Source organism: Electrophorus electricus, chromosome 13 (assembly GCF_041902795.1).
Source record: "Electrophorus electricus isolate QZ-2024a chromosome 13, ASM4190279v1, whole genome shotgun sequence".
NCBI classification, from domain to species: domain Eukaryota; kingdom Metazoa; phylum Chordata; class Actinopteri; order Gymnotiformes; family Gymnotidae; genus Electrophorus; species Electrophorus electricus.
Window position 1 is genome coordinate 575001 of NC_137509.1, and position 23885 is coordinate 598885.

Consider the following 23885-nt stretch of genomic DNA (forward strand, 5'->3'; position numbering starts at 1 on the left):
TGTTGCCAGTCTCAGCCCGCAAAGATTTAGGATATGTGTGAAGGAAATATTGTTGTGTTTCTTTCTCTATCATTGTAAAACGTGAGAAAGCTTAGCATAAGATTAGAAGAACAGGACGTTCCCTAGAGAACGTCCTTGAAGAAATACACTCCTTCCAAGGAGTTATCTGGTCTCAGCAGAAGCAAACCCTCCCTCGTTCTCTCGAACGCTACGGCTATTATATAAGGGGAGGGAAATCACCCAAAGGAGAGCGAAGCAAATAGGCACGCTCATTTTTTGAAACTAATAACTCAATAAAATCTTCTTATCCACATCTGACTCCTTGTTTGCTGAATTTCCACCACAATATGGCAAGAATTTATGCTACTATGATTGGCTAATCTGATACAGTGATCATTGTGAAAGGCAAACATTTTTCACAAAACTAATTTCAAATTCAGTAACCAATTTATTTCACAGCTAATGAGTAATAACCAAAAAAGACAATGCTCAAGAGTTCAGAAAATCAAATTTGCCAAATGTAAATTAGTACAATCTATTTGGATGGATTGGGTTCCCAGCATCACACCAGGCAGGTAGCAAGTACACCAGGCAGGTATGGATCAAATGCTAACTAAATATGGGTGGAAAATGAGTGAAATATAACTGAAATATAGGTGAATGTGGTTGCTTACCGAGTGAATTGTCTTGATGGCTACAAACTTGTGATTTCCCTCTTTCCCACAGACATATCCAAAGGCTCGGTGGTCTCGCGTGTCTCTGGCAATGTACGAGATTTCATGGACAGAATGGTGGTGTTGTAATACCTGTGGATTACAACCACAGCAATGTCACCAGCATTTTAATTAGACTTGATCACCAGTGTCACAGGATTACAGAGTAATGATGGACTACATGTCCAGTGTCACAGGAGTACAGAGTAATGATGAGCTACATGTCCAGTGTCACAGGAGTACAGAGTAATGATGAGCTACATGTCCAGTGCTGCAGATTCACATGATTAAGGCTAACCCTGACCCTGACCCTTCCTACAGACCCCTGCTGCTGCTGTGCCCTGAGGCAAGACATTCACACCCAGTTGTCCAAACAGTGGCATTATGTATAGTGGCATTGTGTATATAATCATAATATACATATATTGTACATACATTGTTAATATATTTTGTACATACATAGAATATATATATTTCTCTTTGCATATATATATTTCACATATATAGAATATCTATATTTCTCTATGCACCCCTGTTTTCTTTTCCTCAGTTTGGACAGAGCACTCTCAACCATTTCACTGCGAGTTATACTGTGTATGACTATGTATGTGATGAATAAACCAAACTTGAACTATTTAATCCAGCAGGAGTAGCAAAATTTACCCTATCTACTCTGGGGTTGCATTATTTAACCCCATCTACCCCAGGGGTGGCAATATTTAACCCCATCTACCCCAGGGGTGGCATTATTTACCCCAATTTTCCCAGGTCCCCTCTACCCTGTATATGGGGAACAGCAATGAGTAGTGAATACATATAGAAGCAGTGAACTTTCCCTGATTTGTTCTTGTGAATTTGTGTTGCTCTTCCCAAGATTTATAATTTACATTTTCAGCATTTGGCAGTCGCTCTTATCCAGAGAGATTAACATATTAGTTCTGACTTGTATGGTAACATATTAATATATTTATTAGTTATGACTAGAATTATAACATTAACATTTATTAGTTATGACTGGAAATGGAAGGCATGACTCTGGTCCTGCTGGAACCTTGTCCTACCTGCTCTACCAGATGTGATAAAGGATCTTTTGGTGACTTCAACTAATTAAGGAGATAATTATATTCATAAACAATTTTTAAGTCAACTACTTCAGCGATCAGAGGTGACCAGGGCATGTCAGGGCCTGCAGACGGAAGCTGGGTTAGAGTTAGACCCTTCAGAGAGACAGCAGCTGGATTAGTGCTGGTGGCAGCACTCACCCCAGATCTCTCATCGTAGATCTGAATTCCACAGAAGGAGACGGTCAGGAACACACGCTGCTTGTGTTGACCTCGAGACCGCGCTGATGCGGCAATGCCCTGTGGGAGAGGAGAGAGAGACGGAGGTTGACCCTAACCCCTAACCCTGTGGGAGAGGAGAGCCATGGAGAGAGACTGAGGAGGCAGGAGGAAAAACATGCAGGAACCTGATGAGCCATGGGTTAGGTTTAACCTTAACCCTCAACCTCCAACTCCCAACCCTAACCCCCAACTCCCATACCAAACCCTAAACACTATCCCCCAACCCAAACCCTTATTAAAGTGTAGAAACAGGTAGAGGCTGTTAAGACTGCATCCTCTGAAACACAGCTCTTATAATCATTTAGTTTAATGATTTCAATTCCACAACACCTCACAATCACGCTGAGTGCACCTGATCCCCTGACCCCTTTTATCTAAATTATTAGACTATTAATAGACACTCAATTCAAAAGTCATGGCTAAACACACACAGACACGTGCACAAACACATGCAAACACACTGATGTACCCACAGCAAGACAACTAAGCATGAGTTTTCTCCAACCTATCAGAACATGTCTGATGAAGAAAGGAACTAAGACCAGAACATTTCTATTCAGCTGACAATTGACAATCTTCTCTACCCCTAACCCTACACTATGGTAACCCTACCCTAACCACACCCTACCCTACAGTAACCCTAACCCCACCCTACCCTACAGTAACCCTTCCCTTCAATATCCCCACCCTACCCTACAGTAAACCTACCCTACAGTAACCCTATCCTAACCCCACCCTACCCTAGAGTAACCCTACCCTAGAGTAACCCTACCCTACAGTAACCCTACCCTAGAATTCAACAGGTCAGAGCACAGGGCCAGTGAGAGGCTAGTGCAGATAGGCCTCCCCATTCCCACCCACACTACAGTAGCCTCACACACCGGCCCTGGGGGCAGGGACAGCTACTGCTAAAATGTCAAATGACATTTCAATGCCTAAAAAAACACTACAAAAATAACTTTGTCTCTCCATCTTTGAGCAGTGACTGTTGAAGCTGCAATTACAATATTTAGCTATATATAATAGCATTTACCATCACAAAAAATAATATAATAAAAATGTTTAGATTATATTGTATAAATATAGTTAGACATCAAAATCAACTGTTGGAGTAAACATGAGTAATGAATCATTTATAATGATTAAACAAAATCCCCTATAGCTTCCTGTATTAATATCTGGATAAAAATAATGTACATCCAAAATTACCCACAATCGCTCATACTGGTCATGTTATTTATGGGGTTTTATTTGTTTGTTTAGAGATCTCATTACACCATCTGTGCTGTTTTGGGTACTTGTGAATACAAGCAAGACAGAAACAATCATGTTATTATGACATGAAAGTTCCCAATTAATTATTGCACAATAAACGTCATCATTGCCTGTCCTTTAAAGTAGAACCGCACTATACATATGACAGTTTTTCTGAATAGATTATTCCAGACTCCTCGTGAACACCCTACAGCCCCAAGATCCACTTTTATGAAGATTACACCATAACAGGAAAGATTACACCATAGCAGGAAAGCCATCTCTCACTGAACTGCTGTTCAGGCTCTGCCACACAGGAGGAACACAGGAGGAACCCCAAAGCAGAAACATTTACAATATTCACACCTGTAGCTAATCAATCATCATTTCCCCCTTATTTCAGTAATTATTTTTATATAATTTAACAGGATAAATCCTGCTGACACTCAGGCCATATTTTCTGCAGGCTGAGGTTTAGAATACTCATCAAGACAGAAAATTCTTATATACAGGGCATCACTGCAAACATCACAAATTTTAATAAATTTTAAATTGAGACAGAAAATCTTCATTTCATTTCTTTCCATATATGAATTCAGTCATTCATTCATTCCTGAGCTGAAAATAATTGTCAAATTTCAGAAAAAGAAGTCGAATTTCCTTATGACTACAGCTGGAAGTTCTCTCATAGCAGTGGGCGAATGTTCCTGTGCATCTCAGCAGGAAGCTGTCACGCTAAGGCCCCTCCTCCCAATCATCTCCCTGTGTGTGTGTGTGTGTGTGTTTGTCTGTATGGCCACACCCTCCCTGTGTTTCACACCTGCTCCTCATTGTGTATCGTTAGTGTGCATGAATATAAGTCTTGTGTTTGAATGTGAATGTTGTCGATGTTTGAACCCTGTTAGCCTCCTAGCCACATAGTCATCTTTGTTTTGTGTAATAATAAACGTTCATTGTGTGTAACAACTCCTGCCCTGCCTCCTCACATCACAGACGCGACACTCGGGTCTCCGATGAAGTCTGTCTAAAGCCCCGCCCCATGGAGCCCTACCTTCAGCTTCACCATAGAGTCCTGGCAGAGTTTGTCTCCACGTGCTGCAGACACGGCCTCAATCCCAATTAGCTTGGCCTTGTACTGGACGCCATCTCCCCTGAACCGCTTAATCAGAGCCTGCTCACCACAACGCTGACCTGAGGTTGGGGGGGGGGGGGCACAGAGGGAGAAGGAGAGAAGGAAGGAAGTAGACAGAAAGAGAGACAGGCAGACAGAGAGGAGGAAGGAAGTTAACTTATAAGCAATCAGAGGTAATAAACTCAAATACAACTCATGGGTTAGGGAGTCAAACTCTAGCTGGTCTGTGTATTAATTTGTGAGTTTTCTGCGTGTGGTATTTTCAGACCCTCAGAATACAGCTTTCCATGTTCTTCACACTGCAAGGAAGCATGAGTCTAAATATATAACTACATATATGCAAAAAAATTAAATGAAAGATCTTTGGTTTTGAATCTGATCGTAAAAACAAGAGTGAAGGAGTAAAGGCAGGATCATCCAGGGGGTGTTCCATGTACTGTTCCCATGGGGCCTCTACAGCTTCCCAGCTAAGGCTCATTATTTCAGTCAATAGCACACCCACAGTCCTGTGGGGTTGGGCCAGGGTGCAGAGCAGAGCAGAGCTGGGAGAAGAGAGGGAACCGGTGCTATACAAGACGACTGCAGCCTTCACACAACCACGTAGTTACCCTACACTTCCTGTTGGGGGGAAAAACTCTGCAGCTCTACTGCACAGCGGGCATGTCGCCTCACTTCACTTCAAGTATCACAACATCTGCCCTGCCTATGCTACCGTATGGGTTAATAACTGATCACAAAAAAGGTTACTGAAAATGATTACAGCTAATATTTCTTATTTTTCTAAATGAAATACTAATGACATGTTTTAACATGCAGTATGTTTCTGTATGTAATGAAAACATGTCAACATGTTTAAATCAAGAGCAATAAGTCTAGTCCAAATAAGTCTTCATTACAAAGGGTCAGGGTCAGGGTCAGGAGCTTGGTTATTTTCATTTAGACTTAAGGTTCAGGCCAAGGTTAGAGTTCAAATTAAAGCTTGCGTCATGGTTAGGGTTTAGATTAAATCTTTGGTCAGGGCTAGAGTTCAGATTAAATCTTGGGTTAGGGTCAGGGTTCAGATCAAATCTTGGGTCAGGGTTAGGGTTCAGATTAAATCTTTGGTAAGGGTTAGGGTTTTGATTAATAAGGCTGTGTGAATATGAGCATATAAATATATGATATACATCCAGGTGCTCAACACCATCAAACAGGAGTCTCTTCACAGCACACACCCAATTACACAAGGCATCCACATGACTAAGACCCCATTACATAACACGTACAAGACCCTTGTGTGTGGTGAGTGGATGCACTTAAAGACTTTTGTGATAACCACATGATGCACCATCGTGTCATTCCTAGTATTTATGAGACCTGACTTCATTAAAAGATCCCTTGCACTTGCCTCTGTGTGTCAGGCTCCCACATCACAACTACTAACCCCAACCAGAATAGGGTTTGACAATACCTACCTCACCTACTAACCCCAACAATAGTAGGGTTTCTCAATGTCTTCTTAACTGGCACATCACAATGTCAAAGGGAGAGGGGTTGTGTAGCTTTACAATGCTGCTATAATTTTTATATATTTTAACACTAACAACTATTCAATTAATTACATTAATACATTCAATACGATTCATTATTTTAGCTCTTACAATGAAAAACCATACGTCAGCTTTGTTTGAGAATCTAACTTAAAGCTGGTATGATGTTTGATGTCCTTTATTTAAAAAAAAGTGGTCAAAGCATTTCTTTCATTTATTAGTCAGTATGTTTAAAATGTAAATGTACGGACACGTGGAAAAACCATTTCTCTCGCTACCATAAACTGACTTCGGCACTGGAGATAATTCATATTGTAGAAAGTATTATTTTTTTATGCGTCCATGTATAAAGTAAATTAATCAATTTTAGCATTTCATTTTGAAAGCTTGTATTAATAAAAAATGAACTGATTACTCACAAAAGGGGAAACTGACTGATACATGTTTTTAGGAGGAACTCTACATGCCTTACTCTACATATTCAGAATTTCTGTGGCTCCAGTTAATCTCCATGTAAAACACCATGTAATAAAAACAACGTACTAAATACAGAAGCACTATGTAATAAAACCATAAGCACTATGTAATAAAAATAAAACACTTTGTAATAAAAACAAAAATTGTAATGAAAATAATTTCTGAGTTATAGCAGTTATATGGTTATATAGCTGATACAATAGGATTATTGCAGGCAGGTGCAGCCCAGTGTCAGAAGGTCGAGGAGGATTAGGGTTCAGCATCATGTGATGTTTGTCAGCCATCGACGATCGGTCCAACGATCGGTCCAACGATCGGTCCAACGATCGGTCCAACTCCATTCTAGAGCATCAGCCTGTTGGAGTTCTCTGTCATTGGGTAATCTGCTAATAGTCAAAGAAGTTAATTAACTACAAGATCTGGCCGTTATACTTCATGGCCTAATAGCCCCATTAGGTTAATTTGGTTTGGTTAAACTGTTGCCAAATTCAGAAGGACAAGGAAAAATAAATAAAATAAAATCACAGCCATATCACTTGACCAATATGAAAAAAACTACACCCTTTTGCCCAAACACTGAAATGGTAGGTTTAATCTACTGGGTGACTAATACTTTCTTGGTATCAGCACTGACCCCTGTATCTAGCAGTATCCCAGTTCAATGGCACTTTGACTAACGGTGCCACTAACCTACTGTAGTGGCTATAATGTATTCTGTGAGTAGATGACAAAGCACTTTGCTAAGTCACTGTGGATAAGAGCATAGGCTAAATTCCAAAAAATGTAAATGTGATGTATTCCTAACCTTAAAATTGCAGGGGTCCCAACCACACACAGGAAAGAATCCACACGCACACTAGAAATCATATGACGTGTCCAGATAAGTTAGACAAAGGTTTAAATTAGACCCACAGGTTCAGGACCTGTTGAGGTGGAGAGGGTTAGGGTAGGGGTTGATCCTGGAGACAATTCAGTGGCAGTTGAGGGTGTGATGGCAAACGTGCGCGCACACACACACACACACCCCCGCCACACGCACACACACATGCAAGGCTGATTATCTACATGATGGAGGTCTGGTGAACACTCCCCTCAAGTACATGTAAATGATCAAATATAAACATCATATAGCAGGTACTGCAACAGTGCCATGAAGGAACCCTTTCCCTGGAGTGCAGCAAGAGTTAGCAATCTGTCAACATTCTGTCCATGCAGAAAAATCAACAAACCCTGTGATTAATAAAACTCAAATCCATGAACCAACCAAAGGTTTATTTCCTTATTCAACTGCTCATTATTCCAATTTCTAATTTTAAAAATCATATTAAGAATATTTTAAGTGATATGTACTTGTTTCTCTTTTAAATGTTTTATAGAACATCAGTCTCTTTCGTGTGAGTTTCTTGTGCATCTGTGGTGGTGGTTGGCGTTTCTCCCTTTTTCATCTCCTTTCCTCTCAAGTAGCTTGCCAGGCTAAATCTGCAAACATGAATATGTAAATAAGAATGTGTAAATAAAAATGTGTTCTTGCCTGTTTAAAATTAAGCTTACATTCAAATCTTTTAAAAACGTTTACATTTAAAGCTTATTAAAATGTGTTTGTTCCAAAAGGAACCACAATAGAGCCTTCCACCTTCTGCTGGGCTGAGCCAAACCACCACAGAGGCAGGCAGAGACAGGCAGACAGTGCCAGAGAGAACCCTGCCGCCCTGTCACATGAACCGTGCCAGCGACCTTCAAACGAAGCAGCAGCACACTGCCTCCCCATGACAGGCAGTGGATACAGCAGATGGCAGCAGATGGGTGCACATGATGAGCCTTCATGACAGACATGTTTGGCACGGGCCGTTTAACTGGGGAGACCTCGGGTTAGCCCTGGAGCTGCCAGGTTTCCCACAAATAAATCACCAAAAATGCTGGCCTACACAGAAATAGTTCATACTTGCCTTCATGAGTGAAGACTTAAGAAATGAGGCTCTGTGGGAGCAGGGCAGCGAGTGTGACCCCAGAGAAGGGTTTACCGATCTCACGGGCAAAGGATGTCAAAGATACAACCCCTATCTCCGTGTGTTAACTTGTCCCCTTTATTTTCACTCCTATCTATTTGTCAAAAGGTCCCTTGCGCTAACATTTGCTTTAACCGATTTAACATTATGCAAATTACATACAGCATTCAAGAAGTCACTGTAGTACTGACCAATCAAGAAGTCAGCAGCATTGCCAAAACGTCTTGTTTTTCTAGTGTATTGTGTAAACTACCTTTACTTGAGTGTATAGTACAACTAGTCTAACCTTACACATGGTGTAAAGTATGCAATCTCATTTTATATTTTATTAAACTGTACTCAGCTATATCACCCAGGAAAGTGTTTAATTGGATTCTGTTGTGAATACACAATAAAAGCATGATACACACATATATTACATCACAAAGTATTTCATTAAAAAAGGCATTTTAAGAACCAAGAATATAAGAGCTGCCTACTTTGAATAACAATAGAATTCAGCTTCCTGACTGACAGGTTAATTTGCACCCTGTTGGTCTTGTAGTTGAGGCAGGTCTCAGAGGAGAGGCGAACTGGGAGATTAAACCCACAGTGCCACTAAAATATACAATGATCACCATGTAAAGATTAATATAAACCCCAACATGATAATCAGAATGATTCCTAGTGAAGCCATATTTTTGATACCAGTTGTATTTTCATGACAGTTTTGTACAAGACCATATGTCTGAGTCATATTTTGCACAGATTACTGTCAGAGAGCAACAGTTGCTATGGAGATTGAGAAAATCCAATGGTGAGAGGAAGTTCCATTTATGGATGCAGCGCATCTGGGTCTTTCCTTCAGACTTCAGTGGGAAGGATCAAATGATGCTCACTCACAACAGAATCAAAGCATACAGGCATGTGGGGGGTTGTCAAATTTAGGTATTTAGGATGGCATGTTTACATTTATGGCATTTAGCTGGTGCTTTTATCCAAAGCAACTTGGCAGTGGAGGGGCTTGAACCCACAACTTTCTGATTACAAGTCAAGTACCTTAACCACTGAGCTACCACTGTCCCCCTGCATAGCTATCTTCCCCCCAGTCTCAACCCATCAGAGCATGCAGTGTAAACAGGGTCAGTACAGAGCATGCAGTGTAAACAGGGTCAGTACAGAGCATGCAGTGTAAACAGGGTCAGTACAGAGCATGCAGTGTAAACAGGGTCAGTACAGAGCATGCAGTGTAAACAGGGTCAGTACAGAGCATGCAGTGTAAACAGGGTCAGTACAGAGCATGCAGTGTGAACAGGGTCAGTACAGAGCATGTAGTGTAAACAGGGTCAGTACAGAGCATGCAGTGTAAACAGGGTCAGTACAGAGCATGCAGTGTAAACAGGGTCCTTACAGCTCTTCAGATCTTTCAGATGACACTCTAAATATCTACCACCAAGCTGTTTGTGCAAGGACTCGTTTCATTACCGACAGCTGTCTATGTGAAGTGAAATGTAGGATTTCTCTCATCCATCACCCAGACAGAAACCTGCCATGGAATCCATCACTGTGTCTTGGCTCAAACACTTCCTACCCATCTAATGTGACAGGCGTCTCTAAACTAACACTGTAATCCATATTGCTCCGCTCTTGCCAGTGCGATCCACTATTGCATAACTGATTACTATGCTTTCTGTGCTGTCTGCTGTGTCTGGCCTGTCACTGCTCTGATGAGCAAAGCCAAACGCTCAGACGGGCAGCAATCATATGCCCTTCTCAGATCCACAGTCTTCCTTACAGCAACGCAATGCAACAACTAGACAGCAGCTATAAAATGGCCCCAGTGGAGCCAGGACCCAGAGAAACAGCTCAGAGCAGATTTACTGCGTACTGAAGTGCTGTTATTCATTATGGGATACAGGAGAGTGAATGAGAGAGGGGGGGGGGGGGGGGGGGTGACTGAGAATAAGAGTATGATGGAGAACAAGAGAAGTAGGAGAGGGAGGGTGTGTGTGTGTGGGGAGAGAGAGAGAGAGAGAGAGAGAGAGGGAGGAGGGAGTGAGGCTTCTTCCTTAATAATTTTCTATCTCCCGGTCAGTTTAATTGTATTTAATTCTTGATAACATCCCTTAGCAGACTCAGAAAATTTGATGCGATTTAGAATAACACCTGTCCCGCTCTTGTTATGAGTTAGAATATGACCTGTCCCGCTCTTGTTATGAGTTAGAATATGACCTGTCCCGCTCTTGTTATGAGTTAGAATATTACCTGTCCTGGGGAGGCTAAGCATTCAGGTGGCAGCCTGTGACCTCGGCACGTCCACTTCCACCAATTTCTCAAAGCTTCTCTGTTCGGTAACCCTGCTACTAGGGTTCACTAGCTGCACTGTAGTTCCTTACTCGAATGTTTGTAGAATGTGAGACAGTAAAGGATTTAACCAAATTCACAACAGCATTGTGACTTGATATCTGTAATATAAATGCACTACCACTGACAAGAAAGGGCTTCATCAGCATTTAATTTTTGCATCAAAAGACTAATTTGATTAGTTGGTAAAGTAAATTCAAAATAATTGTACAATTATTTAATTTTGTTTTTCAATTATGCTTACTTTCCTTTTTGTATATAAAAAATATATTTCCTTTTTGCATATGACATTCAAACCGAACACCATAAGGACAGGTCACACACATTTGAAGCCAGTAATCCTCTGTGGGTGTGCACGCCTTTACCTGCGGGTGTGGGTGTGTGCGCCTTTACCCGTGGGTGTGCATTTACCTACAGCTGGGGGTGTGACTGTGTATTAATACTATACATTTTCTCCACACTGTTAATCCCAATTTTGAACAAGTGCTAAAAACACCTGATGACAATAAAAACTGGCGTTCTTGTTCCCAGTACCAGTAGATCATCTATAACCACCCACTCATTCATAACCAGACATACAACACCAATTAGACCTCTTAGAGGCCTACACAACCAGCATCAGCACGTCTGACCCAACATTGACCCAAGTTTGATGTCTGACCTATGTCATCTCAGTGTCATATCTGGTGCGTGTGTGTGTGTGTGTGTGTGTGTGTGTGTGTGTGTGTGTGTGTGTGTGTGTGTGTGTGTGAGAGAGAGTGAGCGAGTAAGTGACAGAGATCTGCACTGAACAGTCCTAACCTCTTCTCCTGGACTCCTGTTTCACACTGGCTTTGATGCTTGCTTGCGTTTCTGCCTCTGTCGACATCCTCCTGAGTCTAGGTTCTTCCTAAGTGCATGGAGCTCACGCTGCATGGAGTAGTTGCCTAGACTGTCCACTCACGGTGCATGGAGTAGCCGCCTAGACTGTCCACTCACGGTGCATGGAGTAGTCGCCTAGACTGTCCACTCACGGTGCATGGAGTAGTTGCCTAGACTGTCCACTCACGGTGCATGGAGTAGCCGCCTAGACTGTCCACTCACGCTGCATGGAGTAGTTGCCTAGACTGTCGACTCACGCTGCATGGAGTAGCCGCCTAGACTGTCCACTCACGCTGCATGGAGTAGCCGCCTAGACTGTCCACTCACGCTGCATGGAGTAGCCGCCTAGACTGTCCACTCACAGTGGGTAGTGTAGCCCACTACAGAATGGAGTCTGGGTAGTGTAGCCCACTACAGAATGGAGTCTGGGTAGTGTAGCCCACTACAGAATGGAGTCTGGGTAGTGTAGCCCACTACAGAATGGAGTCTGGGTAGTGTAGCCCACTACAGAATGGAGTCTGGGTAGTGGTTCTCCAATGCAGAGTGGAGTCTGTGCTTGTCTTCACTCTAGTCCAGCTCCTTTAGTTAAGCTCAATTTGATCCCGCGTTGTCATGGACACAAATCCAAAAATGTGTGCAAGAGTCCTCTTTCAAGACACTGTGGATAAACAGTAAGACAGAAACATAGCCAAGTTAGCCATGGATGTTCAGACTAGTCATGACCCTCCAACATGACCTATTCATTTATATGTGGTGCTTTTAATACCTAAACACCAATCAGTGTTCAACACAACCAACTCAGTGCCCAGGTATGTCTTTCCCACTCAAGAAAAAATGCCATTGTTGAGATGAGATATGGGCATAGTTATTCTTTTCTAATCACCGAGAAGTAAAATCTTAACATGTCATATTTAATGCCACAGCTTACATCATCAACAAAAAAAAAACAAAACCAACAAAATTACTGGGCTGGCGTTTTATTTCTCTACTGAAGCATCCCAGGCATTGAAGACACCTGCTGCCCATGGGTGGTACTATTCCTGTGCCCCACCCTAACCTAGTTAGGTTAACCCTAACCCAGATTTACACACACCAAGAGTATGGTTAACCCTAAGATAGATCTACACACACTCCTACAGGACATTCCCACCTCAAACTCAGCAGAGCGTGTCAATGTCTCTTCCATAATTCTCATTATTATAGAGACAGCCTCTGCTTCCTATCTTTGATGGAAAATGGTCTTATGCAATGTCAGACTTCTCTTCAAACTGCTGGTAACTAGGTCACTATGGTGCTCAACGTGTCTTTCCAGCTTGTGTGTCTTGGCTGATTTGGGTCAGCGCCAACAAGCGCTCATTTTCCCATCAGTGCTAATGAGCGCTCCCTTCCCACCCAATCACTCATTTATCTCCTCCTCTCTCTGTTTTGAGAAAATCAACTTTTGAACTCAAAAAAATAAAGTCAAATCCTGTTTGTCAATAATTTATATCTTCATGTAATTATGAAGGTTAAAATAAAGGCAGACATGATATCAATGAACACTGGAGCAGGGGAATCCTGAAACGTTTTCTACAGGGACAAGCTTGCATTCAACATGAGCAATCCAACCAGCTGCCAGTCAAATTAATACTGTGAAAACATGACAGCTGCTTCACTTTCAACACAGCACAGGATTTAAAAAAGTGAGAGATGTGCATGAGTGGCAGTGGCCTAGTTTAGCAAGAGAGATAGGGACCTGTGGGAGTGAGATTCACATTCTGTCATGGAAAATCTGTGTTAGTTCTCAAGCCGTGAATCATTCCTTTACTAGACAAATCAGTGTCAGTGGGGCACCACATCCCACAGGATTTCACTCTATGTTTGACGTCAGTGACGATTATGTGAATTTTCTAACTAAATAAAAACATAGAAGTCTGTACTTTCAAATTTCAGGTAACTCAAAAATTAACCAGCATTTTAACTTATTTGAGTAAAAGAAAAATGCCAGACAGACAACCCCACCGCTTAAGGACACCAAACTACAAGGCCACGATCCTACCACACGTTAGGACCATACTGCACCGATGATCAAACAGCTCGCTCTCAGACTGGAGCTCTGAATGAATCTACAAATTCTTATTAATATCTTATCACTCGCTTACAAGATTAATCAGATTCATAGACAGAAAATACCAGAATCAAAACAGTGAATTTTTTGACAGTGATTTCTTGACTTTAATTTCTTAATGAACAACTCTCAAGGCAAGTAAAGATTTATTGAAACTTCCTTCTAATGATACCAGTTGAAGTAAACAACAACATATGCTGAAACCAATAGGCCATCCAGTAAGTATTACAGTATTAGAGTTACAGTATTACAGGGTTACAAGGCCCAAAAACCAACAAACCAATCAAACATCTGTCTGCTCTTCATGTTAGCAGCCAAATAGTACATTTCATAAGCCCCCGAATAAAGGTGCTGAGGTCACCAAGAATATAGTGGAGTATGAAGGTTATTTAAAATATATATAACATTGAGGTACACTGCCTATTTATGCCTGTTCTTTTACACACCTAATCCGTATCATAAACCCTTAACCCTTTGAGTGTCACAGAACACGCCCCTCTCACGGTCACATGGTACAGCCCGCCGCGTGCAGTGGGAGTTAATAGCTTGTCTCGTTTGTAACCACGCCCATGTTTAGCACACACCTGCACCTGGTTTAGTCCAGTTATGTTGCCTGTATTTTAACCGCTGTAGGTGTGTGCTTCGTTGTCGGCCGTTGCCTCTGTTAGGCTACTCAACAGTCTTGTAGGTTAGATTTACTGATAATGTTTTGCAATAAAAGTATACGTTATATGCATATATGTATAACTTTAGCTAGCTAACATGCATCCCATCGAGGTGAGTGTGCTGATCTATTTGCATGACAACATACAAGTGATGCAACAGACAACGCATATGGAACTGAAAAAGACAATACAAAGCAAAGTCTTGAATTATGATCATTTTTTTATTTGTTTGTATTAAACAGAAAATATAGAATATAGTAAAAGTCTAACTGAAAACTGCATGAATCAACTGTTGAATTCTATCACTATCGAATTTTTCCTCTTAATGCCCACAGTGCACAATCAGAAAGCAATTGGCTATTCCTGCACAGCCACCGGCCCCAGCCTCGCTTCCACATTTCAAATGGTCTAGAACTGCATTAAAGAAATCAAATTACACATCATTTAACAAAAGAGCCCAAGACACTATATCACTGGACAATAATTACATGGTGAAGTGTATTTACTACACCACTTGCTAGATTTTTATGAAAAAAAACCTCAAAATCTAATAACAATGTGACTTAAAATGACCAAATGCCATTTTGTGAAAAATCTCTGAATATGCTATATTCTGCTTTTTAGTGCGTTTTCCAGTACCAGAACCATACTGGATAATAATAAGTTATTTATATAGCTCCTTTAACGAGCCGAAGCAGTAAAGGGAATGTATAGTGTCAGTAGGTAGCTAGACGTGATGAAAGTGTCTCAGTCATCACATTGCATGTCACTGGGCTTCCATATTATGAATGGCAGGCACTCAAATCTGCTACCACACTGAGAAAAAAGGAACTGTTTGTGGAGATAATTAGGCCCTCCATACAACACAGTTTATCTCTGGTCACAGAAGAATGATTAAACCTGTGCTGGGAACCAAAAAAAATCCTGCCATCTCAATATGCTAATGATGGTACCAGCCTGGCAGACAGAGCTAGTCCTGCTGCTAGTGTCCATCACTCAACTGACAATACTCTAAACCAGCCATTACACTGCAGCACACAGACCCACAAAGAACCATCACACCCACGCCACACAGAACATGGCTGAAGCTCAACGTCTAAATACGCAGAAAGTATTTGACATGTATTAAAAAGAAAAATAACTTTATCTTGCAGTAAAAAGAGTACCGGTAGATGAAGAATGACATTTAGTCAGTTCCCGAACAAAACTTTATCTGAAACAAAATGTATTTGTTTATATAAAATTAAATTTTTAGTAATTCACTAAACCCAGGAAAGCGCTAAGCTCTTTTATATCTGTCAGTGCTGGAGTGTCTTGAACAGCTCTCACTTTTTCCTTGTTACAGATTAAATCTATTCCCATCAAACATGTGACCTAGATATTCAATCTGTTTTCCCAAAATCACATTTGGATCTCTTTACTCAGTCCATTTTCTTGGATGGACTTTCAAGGTTCCCAAGGTGTTCCTGCCCATTTCTGCACATAATAAGCAAATCATCCAAGTACACTACCACATTCAGACCTTTCATTAGATTTTCCATAACCTGCTGGAATATGGAAGGAGTAGAGCCAATTCCAAAAGGCCAATCTATTGTAAACATTCAAGCCCTTGTATGTGTTAATGATGGTATATTTCTTAAAGTAGTCATCCAATACCACTTGCTAATGAGCAACAGCTAGGTCTATCTGAAAATATTTTCCCTCCACTGCGAGTAGCCATCATTTCCTCAAAGTGAGGTAGGGGGTAGATTTCAATGTTTGCTGCCTGATTCATTGTAACTTTGTAGTCACCACACATTTGAATGATACCATCTCAACCACTGGAATGACAGGTGTAGCCTATATGATGTTCTTCACAGGTGAAATGTTTGCTCTCTCTTGCCTCTCAAGCTCCGTGTCAACCAGTCTTTCATCACAAATGGCAAAGGCCAACTATTATAAACTTGGGCATCACATCTGGCTTCACAGAAATAGTGACCTTCACATCTATTAGAGTACCTAGTTTGTTGTGGAAAGTCTCACTGTATTTATGAAAGCACTTCCTGAATAAACTTGGGTTTCTCAGTTCTTGCCTGCCATGTCTGATTTGTCTCCAGTCCAGCTTTATTTTTTGTAACCAGTTCCTCACACAATGAGTAGGCCCAGTTCCTTTGGCCACATTCAGTAGTAAAGTCTCTGTCTGATTCTTGTAGGCTACTTTGGCCAAAACCTGTCCAAACACTGGAATATTTCTACAAGTATTTGTCTTTTGCTCGACACGCATGCCCTATAGTGGCAAATGTCCAAAGGCCTTATTTATGAAATTATGCTCATGGCAGTTCCTGTGTCAATATGCATTGTAACGTTTTGCTTTTCCACTATGAAATTGGCCGAAGACAACAGTTTGTCTGCATTACCCACAGAACGTGTGTAGTTCTGGCTCTTCAGATGCTGAGACAAGGCTTGCAACTGCATGGTTACCATGCTGAATCTGCTTTCGAACGTGTCTGCTTTTTATCTCGACATGCCTTCTTAATGTGTCCTATTTTACCACAATTATGGCATTTTGTGTCCTTAAAGCAGCATTCATAGGGATATGTTTCTTGCCCATACAATAATAACATGCCTTTTGTTGCTGGGGACCTTTTTCTCTCTTATGCACAACTGCAGAAGAGTTGTGTAAATGTCTTAGCTGCTGTGTGTCCCATTTAGCTATTTCCATACTAATGGCAATCTCCAAGGCTCACACGAATGTGAGCTTGTCTTCTGAAAGTAGTCTTGGCTGGCTAGCTTCACTTTTCATCACACCAACAATATGATCACACAGAGCTTCATCTAAACTTGCACCATACTCACAGTTGGTTGCTCACTGCTTTAATTCAGCAACATAGTCTCATGAGGCTATTGGATGCAGAGCTGAAATCTAAACCTCTCAGCGATTACCAGGGGTTTAGGCTCGATGTGGCTTTTCAGAATTTCCATAAACTGGCTGAATGTTTTGGGCTTATCTGGCTGAAGCAATTTTCACAAAAGTCCATATATCGAAGCACCCACTGCACTGAGCAAGGTCACAACTTGCTTGTCTGCATCCACCTCATTAGCAATGAAGTACATTTCCACATGCTCAACATATGACGACCAGGATTCATTTTCAGTTTTATATTCATCTAGTCTTCCAATTTGTGCCATAGTACTCACACGGATGACCAAACTGTCTCCCACGGCAATTTTTATCCCCATCGCAATTTTTGTGATGCATTAATGAGATGGACACATGTAAATCACTTTAGACCAAAGACCAACTTTTTACTGTTGAGCTCCAGCAACACCAAGGTCATTCACCCCATGCACATGCAGAACACAAAACCTAAGCCTACTGATATCTATGGAAACTCAAAGCCACCACCCAATATACTACACTAATGTTGCAGTTACACAGGCCATGATTCATTAAAACTTTGTATGACCAAATTTGATAGTAAAAGAAGCTCACACAAATTTGACTGAGTTTAATTATTAAATCAATTAAATATTAATTGAATTGTATAAAATTGTATCTTGTCATTGTATGTGTAAATCCAAGCTTAGTTTAGGCAGGAGGTCAGGGGTGTATGCCTGAGTATACCCACACACACACACCCCTTCCCCCATACCCACTTCCGACATCTGCTACCAGACCAGTTCCTTGGATCCAGCACCGTAGCTGCCAGGCCTCTGGGAAGCAGGATTAAAAAACAAAGGCAAAGAGCAAAGCTCTCATGCTCCTCTAAACAGAGTTTAAAAGAACTTGTTTAGGAGAACAGATTTCAGAGTTGGTATGCCAGCAACTCAATACAGAGCAGGAGCAATCATAGGCAAATCATTATAACTCAGAGGTCAGATATCTTGATTTTATGAAAATTAATTAATTGACTTAATGCTCAACATAATGATAGTTTCACAGGCTATATAATTCTAAAGCTAGACTCAATTCAGAGGCAACAACCCTAACCCCAGAAACATCAAGCTAGCGATGACTGTATGAACCTCTCAGTCTTCCAGTGAATCATCCAGTTGGCCAGAAATGATGTCTGCATTCTGAACCATGGCAGCGGAACACTGGTCTGTTGGGACTGTATGGGTTTGAGTTACTCAGATGAATCCTGTAGTTACATGTCCCATTTCTACACAGAAAAACCTTCCAAACCTTCTCTAACCATGTAAGACTCTCAAACTGAAATATTTAACCATCTATTCGTTACAGTATTTATGAACAGTAAAAGAAAACATTCAACGTTTAATACGTTTAGATTTGAACTCTCACCTATACATTTCTGTATTTTAGATTTGTTTAAACGGGGAACAATGAAAACATTGTTACCATCAAAATGTAAATCACAAAGGTTAACTGAGCAAATAGCAAATTAGACTAAATCAGCAGTAAAGGTAAGTTTTCGACATGAAAAACTCGATGTGCACGACTGACTTGGCCTTACAACGTCTTAATGTGATTACTTAGCGTAGCAAAGTCCTGTACAATAACCCCAAGCACTGCATACAGCGCAAGTTGTATTTTTGGTTTGAACCTTCGTTAGGCACGCTATAACTTGCATCATGAGATTTCGACAGTTTTATTTACATCAATCTATTGATAATTCAATTCTAATGCTGGATTTTTAGCGTATGACGAGGTCACCTCAGTTCCACGGGGCATCGCGGGGATTGCTTACCTTTGCGTACTTTCAGTATAGGGGAGGCAATTGATTACAAAGTGCACTATAAAATACAAACCGACACCGGCTGTGTCACAGTTTTTGTGTCTCTTTACAAATAACAACATTTACTACCACAGTGACAGAACGGGAAAAATATCCAGACTCAAAAATGAAGTCACCTAGATTCACGTTACGAAATTGGATACGTGGTTCATAGAACAAGATTTAGATGGATATCATTACATGTAATGCACGTCTTGACGGCACGCGCCTACAACTTCAGATAGCATCTGATAAGAAATAAATGTGTATAGTAATAGAAAAGCGTGTTAAATGACAGTTGGAATTTATATTTGTGAATGATAAAACACGTTGCAGACGTTGTAACTTCAAACCACGACAGGATAATGAAGACTGGTTGCCTCGTGTTTTGGACACCTGTAACAGCATAGTCTACTTACCGAGTTAAATGCGCTAAATGAAATGGCATTTCCACGGCGACTTTTTATGATAAATAACTCCGCGTTCCTTTTATTATGTGCATTGCACATTCTGTCTCACTTAAACATAAATCCATAATACACTCAAAGCTCCCCAAAGAACAAGGAGATTTTTACCCATTATTTCCGAGAGTATTTCACTGCGTTAAAACGAATGGCTCAAGCTCAGATTCTGAAGATGCCTGGTTACCCACTCTCTGAGATTGAATGTAAGTGAAAAACGCAATCAGCAGCCAATAGCGAAGCCAGGCGGAGATCAAGTATTTGTTGGCAACGTTACTGTGGGTTGAAGCGAAAATGTGGCGAGGGGCGGGGAGAAGAGGTCCCCCGTGACAGCAGAAATTAAAATGCACAGAGAATAATGCGGAAAGGCGCTATCCTAAACGGGGCGAGGGTTAGAAGTGTTACGGGGCATTCACACGGAGCTCACGAAACACGGGATTTGTCCCTAGCATATTTGCCTGGCAACCAGTTCTGAACATGAGCTGCTGGGAATTTTACAAGTTATTTCACTCTCCTCTAATTCTATTCATGACAATAACAATTGCCATGTGCACTATGTTTGTGATATTTACCCAATGGAGCTATGTTATTAATCATCTGCATTGATTTTGATGTCCTTATATGTGACATAAGGCAACATCTATCAGAGATCATGGGCATGGTGGAAATATGTACTGGTTGGTAATAAACAAGGGCTTTCTGGATTAATGCTGCAGCTTCAATAAACGTGGCTTCACAGAAGGCACATTTATTATTTAAAACAGTGGGGTGGTGTTTAGCTGGGTTATTGTGTGGGGTGTTGTGTGGTGTTTAGCTGGGTTATTGTGTGGGGTGGTGTTGCGTGGTGTTCCTGACAAAACAGAGATGCTTCTATTTGACCCAGAAACAGCTAGGTCCTCACTCTTTAATTACTCAGTGAACCTCAGTTCAATCACATCTTCCCTAACAGTTAAAGATCTTAGAGTTATTATTGATCCCACTCTCGTTCAAAGCTCATGTAAATAATATTTCTAGGACTGCCTTTCTCCACCTTAGAAATATTTCAAAGATTAGGTTGTCCTCACATGATGCAGAAAAGCTAGTCCATGCATTTATTACTTCAGATTGGACTACTGTAATGCTTTACTATCTGGTTGTATCACTAAGTTTTAAACAAGCTCCAGCTAGTGAGGCATGAAAATGCAACTGTCATGCTTGGTGGTGTGGTGTAGTGTTTAGCTGTGATTTGGTTACTGCTTGAACAGCTTATCTCTCAACCCTAACAGAAAATAAAAAAATAAGTCTAGATTTCTATTTATTACAATTGCATATGTAACTAGGAATGAAACTGACACCAATTCTCATATTACAACAAATCACACAGCAATAATGAGTTCATTAATTTTTTTTAATGAGAAAAATTAAGCACATTAGAGATAACATTCAGAGTATTCAGACACCAGGCAGCTACTTAGAGAACCAATTCAAATAAGACCCTAGTATCCTTTAGTCATCAAGAGCTTGAACTTCCATCTTTGATCTCACACTCAAAACCTTCCCCTGCTTACTAGATTTGATGTCCATGTGCATTGATAAGGACATTTGACCTGAAGTAATCAAACTTTTACTGCATTTAATAAACTCCTCCTTGAACACTGCCTACATTCCTAAATCATTCAAATTACCAGTAATCAGACCACTTATCAAAAAATCTAACCTTGACCCATGTGAGCTGTCAAACTACAGGACGATCTCAAACCTTCCATTTATTTCCAAGATCCTAGAAAGAGCTGTAACTCAGCAGCTAAACTCATATTTGAATCAGAACCAGATACATTAAGTATTTAAGTCAAGGTTTAGGCCTCATCATAGTATGGAGACAGCACTATTTAAAGCAGTTAATTACCTGTTGTTGGCGTCTGACCAAGGTTATGTCTCTTTGTTTGTATTGCTTGATCTGAGTGCAGCTTTTGACACTATAGATCACAACATTTTACTAGATAGTCTCAAAAAGGTTGTTGGGATTAGGGGAATAGCCCTTTCCTGGTTTAAATCTGGTATTGGTTCCACCCAAGTTTTCTTCCTCATGCTCAAAGGAGTTTTTCCTTGTCACTGTCACCCTTGGCTTGCTCACTGGGGGCTTGTGCTCTGACATGTGTGACGATTCTTTGTGACAATGGCTGTTGTAACAAACGTTATTTAAATAAATTTGACTTTGTTGATTTTCTGGGTTGTGGCATGATGTAATGTAGTGTTGTGTTTATGGGCTGTGGCGTTATGTGCTGTGATGTGTTTAGCTATGGTGATGTATGGTGTGGTGTTTAGATTGGCTGTGGTGTATGGTGTGGTGTTCAACGGTTTTGTGTTGTTCAGATATACTGTGCTGTGCTGTTGTGTTCAGCTGTGTTGAGCTGTGTTGAAAGCCTTTATATTTTTCCACATACCACTGGTAGATACACAGTCAACCATACACTTAAGAACACAGTTATGGGTTGGTCTCTTTAAGCACCGCATAAGGATGAATCATATTATATGCTCATGAATTTCATGGGGTGGCTGTTCCATTCATGCCTCAGAGCAGCCAAGCTGATTATGTCCATAAACCTGTTCTAATGCAAATGTGACTGTGGTGATTGTGCTATTCCTACTTGCTTTATTTCATTGTTAGCTGCATTAGCATAGGTTGGGTGAATTTCTGTTTTAACAGCTCCCATCTGCACTGAGGGTGATTAAAATGAGGCTCCATATGACCTGTGCAGTAACCCGAGAGACTGCCCAGATGGTCCTGATCTCTTTTGTCTGTTGTCACTCACAGTGATCACCATGTATTACACACATGTACTGTCTATTGCAGAATTTGGCTTGAATCCCACACTCAACCCCATCTGCTAGACTGGGTGTATTACCTCGGTCAGTGTATTACTGGACTGGGTGTATCACCCATGTCAGTGTATTACTTTACTGGTTATATTACCTCTGTGTCTACCTAAGTACTGGCTACCTAAGCACTTCCTGGTTTTCCTGCTGTCATCTGTTTCCATGGTTCCCTGTCTCCGCCCCTTTAGCGCCAGCTGTTCCTCGTTTGTCATTCGTTAGTGTGTTATTTAAGCCTTGTTCCCTCGTCTGACGGTTGTGGGTCGTTATATATTGATAGTGATCGCGCTTCTGGTTAAGTCACCCTTTCTGTTCCCTCGTCTGTTATACTTTCTCTCTGTATTCCCCGTTTGCGTTGCTCCCTTTTTGTGTTCCCTAGTGTTCTGTTTTTATCCTCATCAGGCGTTCTCCCGGCGCTTTTCTTCAATCTAGGTTTCTCTTCTCACGTTCTTATACGCACATTTTGCCTGGTCTTCCTTTTAGTTTTAGTTTTGGTTAGTTTGCCTAGTTAAAGTAGCCCAATTTTGTATATTCCTTATTTTTCCTTCCCCGCTGGTCCCCGTTCTATGTTTAATATTTACTCATTCCTGAGTGTTTAGTTTCCCTAGTCTCCAAGTATTCATCCTCACACTGTTAAAGGTTCGCCTTCAGTTAGGTTCTTTGTTCTGTTATTTTGTGGTTACCTGGTTAGTTTATTAAACTCATTATTTATTTATAGTTTCTTGTCTGTTATTGTCGTCATGGTTTCCCTGGTCTTTGATTCCGCTCACTCTCCCATCCGAGGCGTCGTCACTTTCCGTATGTGTTCACCCTCAACCTCCCCCTTGTTACACTCTGTCAGTGAATTACTGGACTGGGTGTACCACCTCTGTCAGCGTATTAAGTGTATTACTTCCCTTTCCGCTTATGAATTAAAAAACAAAAAACTAACAAGACAATACAGTATCAGTTATAATGTGACTTTCTAATAAGCTGCAAAAATGTATTGGTAAGGAACTTCTGTATCAAAGTGTTTTTTCATTTTCTTTCGGTTTTCCTTGTAAACAGGAATTCAATAACTTGGTGAGCCAAATATTATTTAAAACACATTCCCTGAAATGGATGTTTTAAACTTTTTTTAAAATATACTTTTCAAATAAGAAGAAATATTTCTTTAGAAGAAACATTTTCACCAACTTTAAAAACTTTCTTTCAACAAGTATTCTATGCCGGTGTTTGTTTATGAAAGATCCTTATTTTGATATCATGAATATCCATAGAGGAGAGAGCAGAATGGGAGGGTATGTGAGAGACAGAGAGGGAGAGAGACTAAAGTACATGAGAATCAGCAAGTATGAGTTACATTTTGACAGGATAGTTGCTAAAATGCTAATAGATGAGTTTAAAAAACACTAATATACATTTTAACAGACACACTTCAGCTTTG

General features: G+C 40.7%; 1 protein-coding gene across 1 annotated transcript in view; it reads right to left on the bottom strand.

Annotated features, from left to right (window-relative positions):
- c8b (complement component 8, beta polypeptide) overlaps positions 1 to 19816 on the bottom strand; it is a 52644-nt gene extending 32828 nt beyond the window's left edge. Inside the window, exons 1-5 of the mRNA XM_081695023.1 lie at positions 19565 to 19816; positions 11599 to 12316; positions 4362 to 4501; positions 1976 to 2074; positions 675 to 806 (exon numbers count right to left, since the gene is read on the bottom strand). Coding sequence (XP_081551149.1) covers positions 675 to 806; positions 1976 to 2074; positions 4362 to 4501; positions 11599 to 11665 — 438 coding nt within the window. The 5' untranslated portion in view covers positions 11666 to 12316; positions 19565 to 19816. The remainder of the gene's footprint in view (positions 1 to 674; positions 807 to 1975; positions 2075 to 4361; positions 4502 to 11598; positions 12317 to 19564) is intronic.
- Between the last annotated feature and the right edge of the window lie 4069 nt (positions 19817 to 23885).